This window comes from Elephantulus edwardii, unplaced genomic scaffold, assembly GCF_000299155.1.
Source record: "Elephantulus edwardii isolate Elephantulus edwardi_28Jun2011 unplaced genomic scaffold, EleEdw1.0 scaffold00139, whole genome shotgun sequence".
Lineage (NCBI taxonomy): Eukaryota > Metazoa > Chordata > Mammalia > Macroscelidea > Macroscelididae > Elephantulus > Elephantulus edwardii.
This window is the reverse complement of record NW_006399889.1, coordinates 2,722,182-2,740,928: the sequence shown is the minus strand read 5'-3', so window position 1 is coordinate 2,740,928 and position 18,747 is coordinate 2,722,182. Positions and strand designations below refer to the sequence as shown.

The 18,747-nt window shown below is 40.4% G+C and overlaps 1 protein-coding gene across 1 annotated transcript in view; it reads left to right on the top strand.

Moving 5' to 3' along the window:
* Nucleotides 1–3,189: 3,189 nt before the first annotated feature.
* Nucleotides 3,190–18,747, top strand: part of LOC102845342 (involucrin-like) — a 382,191-nt gene continuing 366,633 nt past the window's right edge. Inside the window, exon 1 of the mRNA XM_006894279.1 lies at nucleotides 3,190–3,591. Coding sequence (XP_006894341.1) covers nucleotides 3,190–3,591 — 402 coding nt within the window. The remainder of the gene's footprint in view (nucleotides 3,592–18,747) is intronic.

The window sequence follows — 18,747 nt, the reverse complement described above, 5'->3', positions numbered from 1 at the left end:
TTTGAACATTTCTTCATGTGCTTGTTGGCCATCTGAATGTCTTCCTTGGTGAAGTGTCTGTTCATATCCTGTGCCCATTTTTCAATTGGATTATTCTCCTTTATCTTGTTGTGGTGCTCGAGTATTTTATAAATTCTAGATATAAGTCCCTGTAGATGTTCATTGAAATGAAAATAAACAACCTAAATTTAAAAAAAAAAGAGACTGTTGGATGGACAATCTCCTCCTGTGTGATTTACTGCCGCTGGAAACCCTCTGGAGAGTCAGCTCTGAGGGTCAGCTAGGAGTCAGTTCCAACTTGATGGCACACAACAATGACAACATGAAGTGATAGAGATCAACTTTAACCTTGGAGAGAGGATTTTATCCAAATCCTTGTCTTTTATCTACAATGGTACCCCCAAATTAAATTTGTGCCCTACCACCTTGGGATATTTATCTGAAAAGAAAAAGTACTTAGATGTTTTAGTACTTGCTTTTGCAAATGGAAGAATTAATATTTGCAAAGTGTAATAAAAGTGGTTACCAAACAGTTGATACTTCACAAAAAAGCATCGTCTTCCCAGCCCAGATATTGAATATCCCCTCTTCATAGGCAGATGCTAACAACATTCTTGGACACTTCCCAGAAATTTTCTGTGCATGTTAGCAGATACCTGCATGTGTTCATGAGTGGGTTTGTAAATATGCACACATTCAACACAATTGGAAGCACACATTCATTGCTTTTAAAAATATCTTGAAATTTTTCTGTTTTGCCACATGTAAATTGACCTTAATTTTTAAAAAGTTGTACTCAATTAATACTTGCACATGATGCAAGTATAAAACATCTTGAGGATTATATAGAAAAGGTGCACTCTCCCACCTCACTTCAGTGCAGTGAATTACATAATACAACTCTTCCAGCTACAGTATTCCATTGGTGATGTACTGTACATTCTATATAAACCTGTACTCATGATACCATTCTGCAGCGGAGTGTCTGTGTTGAAGAGGCAGGATGAGAGTGAAATATGTCTTGAAATCCTGCCGTAATAGAAGTTATGACCACATTACCACCTTTAGTTCCCTTGGGTGTGTGGTCTATAGCCATATACAGTGATGATCTGAGAACATTTTTTGCTCTGGATCCTGAATCTGGTTGAATTTGATCTGACCTCTCAGTCTTGAGCTGATGGCCTAGTACCTGACCTGATTCAGACACTTCCTGAAGCCCCACTGCCTAGGGAGCCAAAACCTGCCACCACCTCAGGAGCCAAGCTGCTTGCCACACTCATCAATCTGTGAGGCTATGTGGATCACCCAAGCCCAGATGTCTAAAGCCTTAGCCCAGATGTCTAAAGCCTTAAACTCATTGCTGTCAAATACATTCTAACTCATAGCAGCCCCTCTTCAGGTTGTAAGCTTGTATATCTTAATGAGAGAAGACTGCCCATTTTTCTCCTGTGGAGAAGCTAGTGGATGTGAACTTCCATCCTTTTAGTTAGCAATTCTATACCGTGTCACCAGGATTCTTCACTCCTGCTTCATACTGTTGCTCTTGGTTACCTTCAAGTCAGGACGGACTCAAAGCTGACTCTCCAGTGGATTTTCAGAGACAGTCAATTGCAGAGGAAGAGATTGTCCATCTTTCTGTGGATTAGAACCGCATGCCTTCAGATTGGCAGCCCAGCTTTTTACCACTAGGCCATCAGAGAACCTGCTACGTTGGAACCTCTAAGTTATATTTTATATCTTACTTTTGGTAAAGACTAAATAAAGCCTGCGTTTAGGTTCATGTTCACTCTTTCTTAAGACATAACTGCCTTTGTGGGTTATAAATATGACTGTGCAATCATAACAATGTCTTCAGTGTAGCAGTTATGTCAGACAGAATGAGACTCAAAGACCAGACAAGGCAGCAGGGATCGTGGACTTTCAATCAGCTCTTCTCAGTAGCATAACCTTGTGTTAGTCATTTGAGATTTCAAAGAATTGGTTTCTGCTTCGGTAAAATGGAGATTAGGCCCGTAATATCTACCACCTGTTTAGGCTTAAAAACACATTTTGATATTAAATTAAAAGAGACGAAGCAAAAAATAAATTAGAATGGTTCATGTCCCCTGAAATCTTGACCTGCAAATCATCATTAATTGTAAAACCGTTACATTATTATATTTCTATAATGTCCCTAGCAGATGCTTTGTCAAGAATGAATCCTAGTTTTGAGTATTGTCTTAGGAAATTATTACAGTTTAATATTTTTTTCACCATCCAGTAACTGACATACTGAGAAATAGAAGGCCTACGCTTTAAAAGGAGTAACTTCATAAAATTAAATATACAGTAAATGGAACCTTCTTCACACATCATAGTACTTGTATCAATTTTTCACTCATTTTTCCTTTTCTGATGAAAACTAATCAAGGACATAGAATAGGTAGGGGAAACAGTTTTTTAAAAAAGAAATCAACAGACTTATTTACAATTACCAGGAAGGGATATGTTAATCCTATAGTCAAAAAGTTTGTTTGTGGGGAAACTTGGGAAGGATCCCCCAAAGTCCTGCGATATCACACCCAAATGTGGCTCTCTTCAGACAAAAGCTTCAGACCTACCTCCCACTTTAATAATAAAGCAGCTGCCAGGGTTTAGGCCCCTTTTGGGGGGTGGGTATCTTTATTTGTGGTGGATACCTAGGGGTTTGGTTTTGTTTTGTTTGAGGGAATAAATATTTGAAGTGAGTAACTGAAGAAGGTTATGCTGCCGTTATGATGTTATTGATACACAGGCTGACACTATTATGGTGGACACTATCAGGCTACATTATCTTTATGCCTCCAGGGTAACCTGAAGCAACTGCCTATTGACTTGGCATTACTTTACACTGAAGCAGTCTGCCCTGCCTGGGGACTGTAACCCAAGTCAACCGCATGCCTCTCAGACAGCTTTCCTCAGTCACTGACAGCCTCAAGGAAGGAAGAGCATGAAATTGCCTGTGATGGTCACTTCCGAAGGGCAGTTAGCTGCTGAGGTACCCCTAGGGAGAGTGGTCCTGTCACCTCCTAAACTTCTCCCTGGAGGTAACAACTAAAAAGCCCTTTTCTTCAGGCAAGGAAATAGCTGCTGCCAGGAAACTGGATGTGACCTGAATCTCTGGAACATTTTCTTTTCCCTGTTGAACTTTGCGATGTTTCAGTACCAGCCATGTCCACATGGAAAGCAAGGTTCACCAAGAGACTGAAATCTCCATCTAGAAGGATGCATCCATTTCCGTGCTCAGCACTGCTTGCTTGTTTTGGGAATACACAGGAGAATGCTCCCTTCGATCAGTCCAGCATGGCTGATGCTCATTCTGCCACCTGTGTGCAGCCCACGGCCAAAGAGAGCAGGCACTCAAGTCATCACAGGGGGCAAGAAGGAGGTCCGGAGAGCAGACAAGATTCCAGCAGCCATGCAGAGAAAAATGGCAATGCAGGTAACCATGTTCCTGCTCAGCTTGCTGAGACACCGGAGGATGTGCCTGGGTCTCTCAATGCTGAACCAGGTTGTGAAGCAGTTAATTTTCAGACTTCGATCCCTAGACCATCAATTATAGAAATGCCAAAGGTGAGTATCCCCAATGGTACTAGAGAAGCATGGTATTGGGAGAGAATTCTGACCACATAGTCACTGACAGATGTCTGAAGATGACAAAGGGTACATTGGTTGCCTAGTGGGTGAGGAGTTGTACAATTAGTCCAAAGGGAGGCTGTTTGAACCCACCAATTGCTCCTTGGGAGAAAGATGGACCATCTCCAACCATGTGATTTACTGCCTCCAAAAATCCTGGAGATTCCACTATGAGTTGACTCCAACTTGACAGCAATGCATTGAGTTGTTAGGTGACAAACTTGTTAGCATTTTCACTGATAAGGGGGAGGGGCGGAAATCTTCTTAGGGAAATGAAGTATGTGAATGAATGAAGCCTTTTAAATTCCAAGTTATTGAAGAATGTGGCTGGAGACAATGGCAATAAGTATTGAGCTTTACCCATGTCCTTGGAAGCCTTATGGGGAAAGTTCTAGTCTGTCCTACAGGGTTGGTATGAGTAGTATCAACCTGACAGCAGTGGGTTTGGGGCTCTGGTATCTTGACTCTGAAAACCAGCTGGAGGGTCAGCTATGGTTCCGACTCAGTGGTACACAACAACAATACTACGGTCTAGGAATGTTTTGATTTGTTGGGTACTTTTTTGTTTGTTTTTTTTGCTGGTCCTAGGAGCCAATATGTTATGACATAATAACATACTGCATAATTTGAACCTGCCAGTTATTCTGTGTGAAACAATTAAGGCAATTTTCACCTGTTAAGATTTACAGCCTTAGAATCAACTTGACAACAGGAGACTTATTTGTTTTGGACTTCACTATATAAAAAATCCACAATATGAAATCTTTGCTTGGGGAATTTAAGAAATTGCCTCTACTTAAAATGTTCTGTCAAGGCAGTCTGGGAAAAGTTTGAAATGATAATGACAGTGTTTGTAGCAGGGCTTCCTGGTGGTATAGAGCTTAAAGCTGCTAGCAAAAAAGCCAGCAATTAGGAATCCACCAGGCTCTCTCTGGGAGAAAGACAAAACAGTCCAAGTCTACAAAGATTTACAAGCCTGGAAATCATACAGAGCCCACTCGACTTTTTCCCTGAGGTTGAGATGCACTCTACATATCAGCCTCTAGTCTTTTGATCTTCTGCAACAAGTTCTTCAGGCCCTCCTTGCTTTCAGTAAGAAAGATTGTGTCATCTGCGTAATGCAGGTTGTTGAGGAGTCTTCCTCCAATTCCTGCTGCCACATTCTTCCTCATAGAGTCTAGCTTTGTGAATCACTTGTTCAACACACAGATTGAATATTATGGAGAAATGATACACTCCTGGTGCACACCCTTCCTCATTTAAAACCATGCAGGGTTTGCTTGTTCTGTTCAGACAACAGCTTCTTGGTCTAGACATAGATTTTATATGAGTACAGTTAAGTGTTCTGGGATTTTCATTCTCAGAGTTAGCCATAGTGTAAATTGTTGGAACCCAGTTCCACTGTCTATATATTTTTCTTTTCTGAAATTTACTAGAGGTATTTACAAAACTCTGTTGTACAGTATATTTATGGCAATAACTATATTTTTTTCAAGTACCACTAAATCCAAAACCTCAGATAAAGATATTTTAGGAGCACAGCAGGTAGCTGAATGGACTTTATGGACACGTTTATATTTCTTGGAAATCTGAAAGAGTAATGATGTACTATTTTAAAGAACTATTTTCAATTTATAAACTGTTTCTTGATAGGCATTCCAGAAGCCCAAGGCCTGTCTTTTACTGCTAAGTACAGAAGCAAGTATAGAGGTTCTTGATGAATGAATCATTCTTTTGAGTGACATATAATATATAGAAGTCCAAGATGAACTAGTGTATTAAAATGTAATCAATAAAACACAGTTAGCATCCATGCTAACTGTATACTTGATATGAACAAACCTCCTGACAGACTACAGAGGAAGCCAGGATGTAGATGGAACCAATCCTATTTTAAGACTGAATAACAGTGTCACAACAAAAAGCACACCTAGAAGGGTTCAAAGGAAGGTTGGAAGGTCAGAAAAGATACTGTGGAGAGAGGGTGACATTTGAGATTGGTCTAGAAGAAGGGTCAGGAGTTTCAAAAGCAGAGATAAATGAGAGGGTATTGGAATACAAGGAAATTGTATCAATGAAACTATGCCTATAGGGAATTGCAAAGTAGAGATAGGTACATCTAATTGGCGAAAGACATGGACCCACTTTGGAGCCTTACCTGGAAAGAGAAATGGAAGCCAAAAATTAAACATCTTTTTATTTTAAAAAAATTGAGATAATATTTCTCTCAGGAAAAAAAAACCCCACACAACAGGTATGTGATGTGCTGAGAAATTAATTTAGTAGTGACTGGGAAGTCTGAGCAAAGGAATGACACACTTGTAATTTGTCTTGGGAAAATTAACAAGCAGGGCTGTGTAGGATGAATTTTAGTTGGGAGGACTGATGGGTCATTGTGATAACAAGTTCTGGAGATGATCATAATAGGGACAGCAAGAAGGTGAGTTGGGAGGGATGAAGAACAAGGGAGCCCAGAGTATAACAAATACAAAAGTTGATTATGCAGCCAAAAGAGAGAGGGAGGAAAGTGAAATCAAACTCAAAAATAGGAAATGAAACAGCACAATTAAGTTTGAGAATGTGCAGGAGTCCCGGAAGTCCAATAAATGGTTGCTTATGCTAGTTCAAATACAATTGATACAATTGACTGATGTGCTCAATTGTTAACCAAAATGTTAAAGATTTGAGTCCACCCAGAGATGCATTGGAAGAAAGATCTGGCAATCTGCTTTTTAAAAATAGACTATTGAAAACACTATGGAACAAATTCTATTCTGACACATATGAGGTTGCCATAATAATCTACTGGAGGTGGGGGCAGGGCTGGGTGGGGAGAGAAGTGTAGCAATGAATAAATGGAAATCCAAAATCTCTGTAAATGTTCATTAAAATTATTAATTAAAAAAAGAAAAAGAATGTACTGGAGGGCTGCTGAATAATATTTGCAGAGCACTTCTTTTTTTCTTTTTCTTTTTTTTTTTTTTGCAGAGCACTTCTTGACTGTCTTTACAGAAGGAGGCCACCCATTTCTTCCCCTGTAGTGTCTAGTAGATTCGACCTACTAACCTTACAGATAACAGCCTGACACTTTACACACTATGCCACCTGGATTCCAAGACTTGGCTATTTTTATTATTCCCATTTTATAGATTGACACTTGGGATAGGAATGCATTGACCAGGTTTAGAGTAAATGGCAGAACTAGGATGAAAGCCACTTCTGATTGATACCTAAATCTGCACTCTGAGTTATAAGAGGCTTCTACCACTAATTAGTGGGGCTTTCAGGCACCTAGAAGCTATGCTGCATTCCCAAAGGTATGCAGTTTGAATTCACCAGCTGCTCAGCAGAAGAAAGATTGACAGTCTCCTCTTGTGTGGTTTAGTGCCTCCGAAAACTCCGAAAAGCTATGGTCGATTCTGCCTTGACAGTACACAACAACAACAACAACTAGCTATTATTTGTATGTCATTTTGGAATTCACAATCAACTATTCATATGTGGGAGAAATGTAGGCAGTCTCCTCCCATAAAGATTTACAGTCTTGGAAACCCAACAGTGGGTCACTATGAGTTGGAACCCACTGGATAGCAGTGACTTTCATTATTCATATGTGCTATCTCTTGACATAAAATTTTTATATTTAATTTATATATTTGTGTATATGGTCTTTTAATGTAACATAACAGCTTGAGCAACACCCAACTGAAAATGTGTCCATGGTCCCATAAAATTGTAATAGAGTTCAGAAATCATTATCAGAGAACAAGACATAGACAATGTAGCAGCTTCCCTCATTCACCACATGTATCTCAAGTTTCCTGCAGCAAAGCATTGTAGTGCAGGTGTATAATGATAGAGTGTGTATGTAACCTATTATACACGTACCTTCATTATGATACTGGCTTATAGGTATGTATTGTACTTTACTTTCTGTCTAATAAGTCTACCATATAACAGTGTCTATATAGGTAGCAGCATCCGACCTTGTGTTTTGAGCATCTCTTGCATGTTGTAGCGATGTCTTGTTTTCTTTCAAAGTATTACTTTAAAGTGTATTATGGATCCTAAATACAGTAAAACCACTGTTAGTGAGTTAGTGATAGCAGCAGCAAGAGACAATGGGGAAGTGTCAGTTTGGAAATGAAACCAAAGTTTGTTAGAAAACATGAAGGTGGAAATCAGTGAGTGCTATTGCTTGTTACTTAAGCATGTGACTGGCTCCACTGTAATCTATGAAGCTAATAAAAATGCAGGGAGACTATTGAGAAATTGCCAGTGATGTGGCTTGAGGATCAAACACAAAGACAATCTCTCTCAGTATGTTGACAATTACCAGTAAGGCTTAAAACTTGCTCAAGATAGTTAAACAAAGAGTAGGACCTGAGGTTCTACTCTAGCTTAAACAAAGAATAGAACAATATGATATTCTCACAATGTCCAAATCAGATAACGTGTTGTTTCATAGAATATATTATGAACATCAAAGAGCCATGGTGGCTTAATAGGTTAAATGTTGGGCTGCTCTTTGGAGGCAAGAATGATGAGCCTTAGCCTCACATACTTTGGGCATGTTGGCAGGAGGTGCTATTCTTTGGAGAAGGACATGATGCTGTGAAGGGAAGGAGAGGAAGACCCTCAACCAGGTTGACCGACTTGGTGACTGCTGCAATGTGCTCTTGTGTGTCAGGAAGTGTGAGGACTGCACAGGATAGAACAGGGTTTAGATCTTTTGTTCACAGGGTTGCTGAATCGTACTTTACAGCACCTAACAACATCAACAACAACAGTTGCTCTGTGGGATAAAGATGAATCAGTCTTCTTCAGATTAATAAATTGGATAGGAAAATTAGATAGGTCACCATGAGTTGGAACTGACTTGATGGTATTGTATATGTGAGGAGCAATGTAGGTCTATAATGACTCACTCACTCATTGCCATTGAGTTGGAACTGAGAGTTACAGCTGACCATCCAGTGGGTTTTCTTTTTGAGGCTGTAAACTGCAAGTGACTTGACACAACAACAACAACAAAATATACGTACATATATATGTTGTTGTCGATTGCCTTCAAATTGAGCACAACTCATAGTGACCCTATGAACAAAAGGCCTGAAGCCCCTCTACAACTCTTGACATTTATCAAAGTTCATAGAGTTTCCAGAGGCATGTTATTTAGGAAGTGGATGCCACTCCTGCTTCCAAACCTGGCATAGTATGCAATTGTTGTTATGTGCCATTGAGTTACCTGTGATGTATAGCAACCCTCTGTGGAGCAACTCTGAACCTTTCCCTGTCTTGAGCTGGTCTCACTAATTCTGACACACCAACACCCATCGCCCCTGTTACTATATAAATATGAACACACACACATACACACACACACACACACACACACACACTCACATATATACACATTAATTAGTCTGCATTCTTTTGCTATTCTTCTCTTTTCTGCTCTTCGCCTGAAATAAAGGTGATAGAAACGCCAAAATTGAGAATGCGTTTTATAATTGCCAGTTTCTTCTAATTACGTAAGTTTTTTTCTTTTGTAGTGATTTTGTATTTGAAGTATTTTGTAACTGATGGGTTCAGTCAGTGAAATGCAAAAGGGTAGCTCCTTATTTAGTTAACCAACAATGTTTTTGTGCTTTTACTTTGTGCCTGAGAGCTCTTCTCAACCCATTGCCATTAGTCAGACCCAATTCACAGCTAACACCCCAGTGGGTTTTCAGAGGCTATAATCACAGAGGAGTTTATTTACCGTCTTTATCCTGAGGAGTAGCTTCTGGATTTGAACCACCAAGGGATGCCAGCTTTGGGTTAGCATGACAACTTCCTGTGGACTGGACTACTGAGAGCACTTGATGTTATTATGTGCTGTCAAGTCAGAACTGACTCATAACTGACCCTTCAGCAGAGTTTTCAGAGACTATAAATAGCACAGGGGGGGTATCATACATTCGTCTCCCCTGGAGCTGCTGCTGGAGAAGAGTCACTTTTGGGTTAGCAGTGCAATTCCCTAAAAACTATGTTGGGTAAGCAGAGTATGCCTACGCAGTAAGAGAAGGATTATGAGTTAGCACAATGAGCCTTGGTCGTGCAATGGTTAACTATTTAGTTGCTAACAAAGAGGTTGGTGGTTCAAACCCACCTAGCAGCTCTATGAACAAAAAGATGTGTCAATCTCTTCCCATGAGGATCACAGCTCAATAAATTCTATAGGGGAGTTTCCCTCTGCCACAACTGGGTTGCTATGAGTTTGAAAATCCAGTCAAGAGCATCTAACAACAATAAAATGTTAATATTGAATGTCATAGAATTATAGAATGGGCTCCCAGTATAGCTTTAGTAAGATAGAGAAGGCTGATATATATGAGAAGGGTTTTATCTCTTCTTTCATAACTGCACATCAGACCCAGAAATGCACCGTTCTTACTGGAACGATGCTGTCTTGTATCTCTTCTTCCCCCTTCCCATCTTCTACTCCTTCTCTCTCTCTCTCTTTCCTCTGTGGTGTTAGGATTTTTAAGAACAACTTTTCTGTCCATTGCCTTAGACCTGACCACATAGACAGGTGGTGTAGATATTGTTAGGTGCCATTGAGTTGAGTCTGACTCACATAGCAACTTTATGGACAACCTATCTGCAAACACAGCCAGGGGGAACATGTAAAGGAAATTAATCTTTGAGGCTCCACCTACCACCCTTAGCTGCCTTTGGGGCGTAATCTCTAGCTACCTCAACTGTGGATCAGCATCTTCAATAGCTGTAAGACCAACATAAGAGAGGAGACTGTCGCAAGGCACAGCCTGACAGAGCCAGATGGAGCCAGGACCAGAGCCTCTGAAATGGGACTATATCTTGCTGTTGATTGAGAAGCTGTCTAAACTAATTAAGGAATTATGTCTTGCTTTTAGCCTGGCTTGGGACTGCTAAAATACCCAGATTTTCACTGTGTAATATCCTTTGCTTTCCCCTAAGCCCGAACTGTTTTCTTAATAAACCCACAAGTGTGGTGTGGGGGAGTGGGGGGAGAGATTCTGTAAAGTCTGTATAGTCATTTGTACTGTATTTCAGATCTAGTAATTAGTAGAAGTAGCAGCAATAGAGTGTTCCTTAGAGGAAGAGTTGATAAAGTGTTGTTTCACTAGTTTGGACATGTCCTTAGGAAAGGTTATTCTCTGGGAAAGGGCAAAATGTTTAGAAAGGTGGAGAACCAGCACAGGAGAGGAAGATATTTAATGAGATAGATGGATACAGTGTCTGCAGCAATAGATTTAAATGTGTCCAGGACAATAAGGATGGCACAGCATAGGATAGAGTTCATATTTATTGTTCATGGGGTCACTGAGTTGTACTTTGACAGCACTTAAAAACAACAAGATGCAGCAGAGTGGAGGGTTATGTCTGATGTTATAGCAATTAATTTTATATTGTGAATGTTGTTGATGGGGACAGTTCCCCTTTGTGGAGTTAGCAAAGGTCAGACTGTTTCCCTCATGCTCCATTTGCTCCTAATAGTTCCTCTCTTTTACTCCTTATCACTTTCTCTTTCCTCATCCACTCTTGTCATCCTCCTTACTCTATTCCAAACCCTGCTTTCTTCACCTCCCTGTTCCCCTGTCTTACAAATGTCACAATGGAAGGCTACGGTTCCCGACTACATTGTTGTTATGCGCCATCAAGTCTCTTGCGACTCATGACGACCCTATGTACAACAGCCCTAAACCCTGCTCTATCTCTTGCCAAATTTATTGTTTCTGACACACCTATCTCCATTACCTCAGTGACAGAATCAATCCATTTCATTGAGGGTCTTCCTCTCCTGCATTGTCCCTCCACCCTCCCAAGCATGACATCCCTTTCCAAGGACTGGTCCCGCCTTACAACATGTTTAAAGTATGTCATATGAATCTTCAGAATACTTGTTTCCAAGGATCAGCCTGGCTTCACCCTCTCCAGGACGAACTTGTTTGTTCTCCTAGCAGTCCATGGTATGGTATTTGAGCACCAAAGCTCAAAGGCATCAACTCTCCTTCCACCATCTCTAGTCATTGTCCAGCTCTCTGATGCATAGCAAATAATGGAAAAGACCATGGCCTATATCAGGTGCACCCTAGTTTACAGACTGACATTGTTGCTCCTCAGTACCTTGGAGAGATTTCTGACAGTAGACTTTCCTAATGCAATTTGTCTTTTAATTTCCTTGCCGCTGTTATCAGGAGTGTTTATTATAGATCCAAACAAACTGAAGCTGTCAACAATCTCAATCTCTTTACCATATATCATTATGCTGCCAATTGGCCCAATGGTGAGAATTTTTGTTTTCTTGATGTTGAGCTTCAATCTACATTGAAGACTACAATCCTTGATATTCTGCAGCAAGAGTTTCAGGTCCTCCTCAGTTTCAGCCTTAAATACAGGCTGGATTTAGAAGAGGCCGTGGCACTAGGGATATTATGGCTAATGTCAGATGAATCTTGGCTGAAAGCAGAGAGTACCAGAGGAATGTCTATCTGTGTTTCATTAACTATGCAAAGGCATTTGACTGTATGGATCACAACAAACTGTGGCTAACTTTGAGAAGAACGGAAATCCCAGAACACTTGATTTATTGTGTTTATGCAAAATTTATACTTGGAACAGGAGGCAGTCAGCAGTACAGACCAAGGAAACACTGCATGGTTCAGAACTGAGAAGAGTATGCACCAAGGATGTGTTCTATTTCCCTATCTTTTTAATCTGTATGTGGAACATATTATCCAGGAGGCTGGCCTCTATGAGGGGAAGTGTGGCATCAGGATTGGAGGTAGACTCATCAACAGTCTGCATTATGCAGACGACACAACCCTGCTTGCTGAAACATAGGAGGACCAAATACATTAAGTAATGAAAAGCACCAGAGATGGTTAATAGTTTCAGTAAGTCTTTCTACGGTGGTTAAAACTCTTAATCAGTTCTTATTCCAACTGAGAGTAGCCATCCTGATACAGGAAAGTAATTGTTGCTAGGGAACTAATTCTCAGATATTTTAATAGCAATTCAATTGCTCAAAAATGGAGGAAAGCAGAGTGCATCTTAGAGGTGATGGCTGGATTGTTTATGTAACACTTATGGTTTGCAAAGCTATTCCCAGAACCTGTGTGAACCCTCATAACTCAGGTGGTCACTGATTTCTAGGATTTGTGTCCTAACATTGTTATGCAGAAAATTAAAGTTGTCAATATTGAGTCAAAACTCAATTTTGTCGAAATAGAAACTCAATTCCTCTAAAACAGAGTCAAAGTTAGAAGAGCCTGATGTGTAAATCAGAATGATCCTAGACAAGATGGATTGACATGATGACTATAACAATGGACTTGCGTGTATCAAAGTTTGAGACGGGTGCAGGATAGGACAAGATTCAGATGTGCTTTTTGTGGATCAGCAAGCTGTACTGGAATCCCAACAAGCACGTAGTATGAATTCACCAGTTACTCTATAGGAGAAGGATAGGCAATCTCCTCCTGTATGATTTGTTGTTGTTGTTGTTAAGTCCTGTTAAGTTGAAGACAACTCATAGAGACCCTGTGAATGAAAGACCTGAGCACTTGTATAACTTTCATCGTTTCTCCAAGTTTATAGAGTTTCTGGAGGCAAACTATTTCAGAAGTGGATACCACTTCTGCTTCCAAGCTTGTTTTAACTGGGAGCTCCACCAAACACTGTCTGCCATGGGCCAGTCAGATCAAATTGCCCCTATACTCAAAACCCTCTGAGGGCTTCCCATTTTCTTCAGAGTAATGGCCATGTCCTGACAGTGGCTCTCAGATTCTAGACAAAGCATCCCCATTGCCACTCTGAATACATCTTCTGTGGTTCTTCCTGAAGGGGAAACTAGGACTCAGTTGGTTTAAGTATCTGAACCATTCTTTTCTATTTTCACAATGAGCCGTCTAACAGACTGGGAAGCTCAAAACAACTGTCAACATCATTTTCTTGAGCAGTACGGAACCCATATGACATGCTGATTCTGCTCTCCTATCTAGGCTCTATGCCCATCTTTTCACATTTCTTGGCACAGTCTAGGACAGTTTTCTGTTTTCTTGGTTAGAACCTGAGTACTCCTGTGCTCTCCCAGAGTTACAGGCCTATTAATTGGGGTTTTAAGGAAGTGTGTTATTGTCATTCATACACAATTGTTCAGGTCTTTTGTTCATAGGGTCACTATGCGTAGTCTATGACTCGATGGCATTTAATAACAACATCAATACATTATGTAGGGAGCTCTTTTGACCTAGCGGCAAGAAGCTGTGCAGCAATCCCGAACGCACGTGGTCTGAGGCCACCAGCCACTCTATGGGAGAAGGATGGGCAAACTCCTCCTGTGCAATTAACTGCCTCTGAAAACCCTGTGGAGAGTCAGCTACGGGTCAGTTCTGACTCAATGGTACTCAAAAACATACATTGTGTTTCAATCATGTACCCTGTGATTTATACAATCTTTACATTCTATTTTATTCATGTATATTGTGGGTGTCCCCCCCCCACTTACAATCGTCTTACATTTGTGAAAGCGTGGAAACCTGCTACTTCATGCCTCATGCCTTAATACCCCCCTTTTAAATAGCCAATTTCTGATTTGCCCATTCCTATCAAACCAGTACCCTGATGACACAAGCGGGTCCCTTTTGCTGAAGAATCCTTTGTTCAGTTTGAAAACTTTGAGCATCTGTATCCACAAGCAAAATTTAGTCCAGACAAGCCATCAGGTTACAGCAATTGATTCTAGTTCACAGCATGGATCGTCTTCCTTAATCTGGCTGGATTTGGGTCAACTCATCCCGCTTCACAAATGGCTAGGTTCAAAGGGGCATCAGCTGCAAGCTCAGGAGTCACACTACTCCCTACATTCCAGACCTGTTGGCTTCCCTCAGCTCTAGCCCCCACATGGGACCAATCCTCAAGCCAGGAGTCTGTGCTTTTCAGGCCAACAACCCTTCCCTGCACATCCACACATTCGTGCATACTCAGTGGGCAGCAGTGAAGAAACACACTGAAACTCAGCCTGTTTCTCCACTACTGTATTCATCCCACTCCTGCTTCTATGGATCCAGGTGATTGCTATGAGTGAGCATACTCCAACCTCAAGTCTTGCAAGTGGGCTCTGAAGTGCATCAAGGTTACCCTGCCTCAGAAACCAAACAGTTTCAGTTTTTTCTTTAAAAAACAGTCTCTTTTTTACCTTTTTCTTTCTCCTTCTCTCAATTCCTGCCCTTCTTTCAAATGTGAATCTCTTCAATCAGAAGTCCAGTGTGGTTCACAAATCCATTCAAATGCAGATCTTCTCAGATTACTGGATGGGACTCAATCTTCTGCTAGATCAAGCCCCAGTACCCATTACCACTATTTTTATTTTTTCAGCATATTCTTTCCATTTAATTTCCCCCTATTCATCCATTGTTGCACATTTTCTTCCCTGCCCACCCCCCCCCAGTTTGTTTTTCTCTTTGAAGAAAAAAAAATTCTTTCATTGTTATACAATGCCCTCCAAGTCCACAGTCCACTTTAATATGCATTTCTTTTTCTGTAATCTTTTGCCATGAAAATAATACCTAATCCTGTATTCCCTTTAAACAGTTCTCTCCCTCATCTGTTTCAATGCAATATAGATTATTTAGGCCCTCTTTTCTTAGTTTCCCCCAACCACCATGTCAATCCTGTTTTATAACAGTGGAATTATGCAACATTTCTCTGTTGGAGAAGTTTTTGGATGTCCAAAGGGATTTTACTCTCAGAAGGTCCCATTCATCTATTTTATTCTCTCCTGGTTGTAGGTTTTTCAGGATGCTTAGAACACTGTTTATGTGTGGATTAGGGCTTCTAGGGTTCTTTCAAGCTTTTCTCTACTGAAGTTTATAGTCCTTGGTTTTAGTCCTAGGTTCTTGATCCATTTTGAGTTGGGTTTTGTGTGTGGAGTGAGGTGTGGATCTTGCTTGAGTTCCATTACCACTTTTAACAAGCTTATCTCTAGGACACATCTTCCCTTTTTAGTATTTCCAATCAAGCACTAGCCAAAGGTGGTATTAATTGGGTTTTAACAGGCCTGTTAATTAGGTTTTAGCATTTGAGAGATGCCTGGGATACTTAACTAAGAGGAGGCTCATGGGAATGTTCCCCTATCCACACAATTGCTCTCTTGCAATTTAACAATTTTTACTTTAAATGTCTTAACATTGTCTTAAAGTTAAGCCTTGAGGGTACCATCTGGAAAAGGCAATTGCAGTATGGTTTACAAAGTCATTCATTTCTTACCTAATGTCATTATTATCTAAGAGACATCTCTGCTGGGCTGTTTCCTGGTACAAGAAACTGGTTTTCTTGCATTTCTCTAGTATCAAATTTTCCCTTCTTATTCCTATGGAAATGAATATAGAAAACAGATTCTAGACTTCATCTTATACATTTTGGGTATGGTATCAAGTAGAGCCAGTCCCTGAAGAAGGCCATCTTTTTAAAAAGATGTTGTCGTTGTTGTTGATTGCCTTTGAATGGAGCATGACTCATAGTGACCCTATGAATAAAATGCCTGAACCCCCTCTACAACTATCAACATTTATGAAAGTTCATAGAGTTTCTGGAGGCAAGTTGTTTAGCAAGTGAATGTTAATCCTGCTTCCAAACCTGTCATGGAATGTTATTGGTTGAGTTGCCTGCAATACATAGCGACCCTTTATACAACAGCTCCCTGTCTTGATCCAGTCTCTCTAATTCTGACACACCAACACCCATTGTCCCAGTAACTGTATCAGTCCATCTCATCTGGGTCTCCCTCTCCTGCGTTGCCCTTCCACCCTTCTGAGCATGATGTCCTTCTCCAAGGACCCATCTCTCCTGGCCATGTGCCCAAAGTAAGTGAGGCGAAGCTTCAAAATCCTAGCCTACAAGGAAAGACTTGGTTTCACCCTCTCCAAGACAGATGTTTTTGTTTTCTTGGAAGTTGAGGGCATGTTTAAGACTCTTCTCCAGCACCACAACTCAAAGGCATCTATTCTTCTTCTGTCATCCTTAGACATTGTCTAACTTTCTGAAGCATAACAAGTAATTGAGAAGACCATGGCCTGGATTAGGTGCACCTTTGTATTAAACTGACATCATTGCTCTTCAGAACTCTGGAGGGATCCATGACAGCAGATTTTCCCAGTGCAATTCGTCTTTTGATTTCCTGACTGCTGGTGTTAAGAGTGTTGATTGTGGATCTGAGCAAGCTGTTACTGCTAACAACCTCAATCTCTTCTCCATCTATTATGGTGCTGTCAATTGGCTCACTGGTGAGAATCTTTGTCTTCTTGATGTTGTGCGTCAATCCATATTGAAGACTACAGTTCTTGACCTTTTGCAGCAAGTGCTTCAGGTCTTCTTCAGTTTCAGCAAGCAAGGTTGTATCATCTGCATATCGTAAGTTGTTAATAAGTCTCCCTCCAATCTTGATGCCACCCTCCTCCTCATAAAGCCCTGCTTCCCAAATGATCTGTTCTGCATAAAGATTGAAAAGATACTGGGACAGTTTGCATCCCTGACACACTTCTTTCTTGATTTTGAACCATCTAGTGTTTTCTTGCTCTGTTCTGAGGACTGCTTCTTGGTCCAAGCATAGGTTTAGTCAATGAGAAAAAAAGACTTTTAAAGAAATGGACTGATGCAGGGGCTGCAGTAATGTCCTTAAACACAGCAGAGATTGTGAGGGTGGTGTAGGATCAGTCAGCATTTTGTTCTGTTGAATGCTGAATCACTAGAAGTTGAAGCTGACTCAATGGCACTTAACAACAATATAAAAACATGCTTTGGGCTGAAGCTCTATTCTAAACAGATGGCTTGACATATATTTTAAAATGGGAAGCAAGTTGATAGATTCATGCAGCAAATGTTAGTTTTAGAGTTTATCTTTATGATCTCGAGCAAAATCACTAATTGCCATTTCTCTCAAAGCAAGGAACCAGTATTTCCTCACATGCCATTTAAGTCTTGATAATTTCTGATGCTAGGTTTATGCTTTCAGGAGATGCTAAACATAGTTCTGTGACAGCGCATGATACACCCAGTGGACTCAGACAGAGGAATTTTCCAATCCAGATATCCAGTTGCATCTCAACAGGAAGAGAGGGATAGTTTCTATTATAATGAGGTAAAATGTGTGGTGGCATATGCATTGAGTCTGTTACAACTCAGTAGTGGCCCTATATGAAAGAGCAGATCTGTCCCATAAGGTTTCTGTCCTTATGGAAACTGACTGCTCAGGCTTTTCTCTGACAGATTTACCGCTGGATCCAAATGAGACCTTCACATTACGCATCTGAGCATTTAACTTTTGTATCACTAGGGCCCTTTTATATAATCAATGCTATCGTTAGGCACTGTTGAGTCGAGTATGGTTCAGTGACCATATGAACAACAGATCTGAATCCTCTCCTAGCCTATGCCATCCTTACAATCTCTGACACGCTTGAGCCCATTGCTGCAGACACTGTGTTAATCCACCTGGTTGAGGGTCTTCCTCTCTTTTGCCATGCCTCTACCTTTCCAAGCATGATGTCCTTCTCCAAAGAATAGCTTCTCCTTGAACATGTCCAAAGTATATCACCGATAGCACTTGTAATACCTAGAAAATTTATAATGTACGCTTTTGGCTATAAAAGGCTCCAGTGAGTTGCAAAATACGCAAAATTTTCAGACAATTCATAGCTAAAGCCATTCATGTATATTTAGCAAATAAGAGAGGAGAAGATGAGTTTGTAATTTCACCAAATTTTAAAGCATCGTTTTCTTTTTTAAAAATTTTATTTTATTAATTTTAATGAACATTTAGAGATTATGGATTTCCATTCATTAATTGTTGCATTTTTTTCCTACCCTTCCCCCCTCCAGTTCACTCCTCTCCTTGAAAAGCAGAAGATAAACTTCTTCATTGATATACAATCCTCCCCACCCGCCCTGAATGCACTCTACTATGCAACCTTAATTCTGGATTCCTGTGATAACCATAATACCCTATCATATATCGCTTTTAAACTGTTCTCTCCCTCATCTGTTTCAATGAGTATACATAATCTA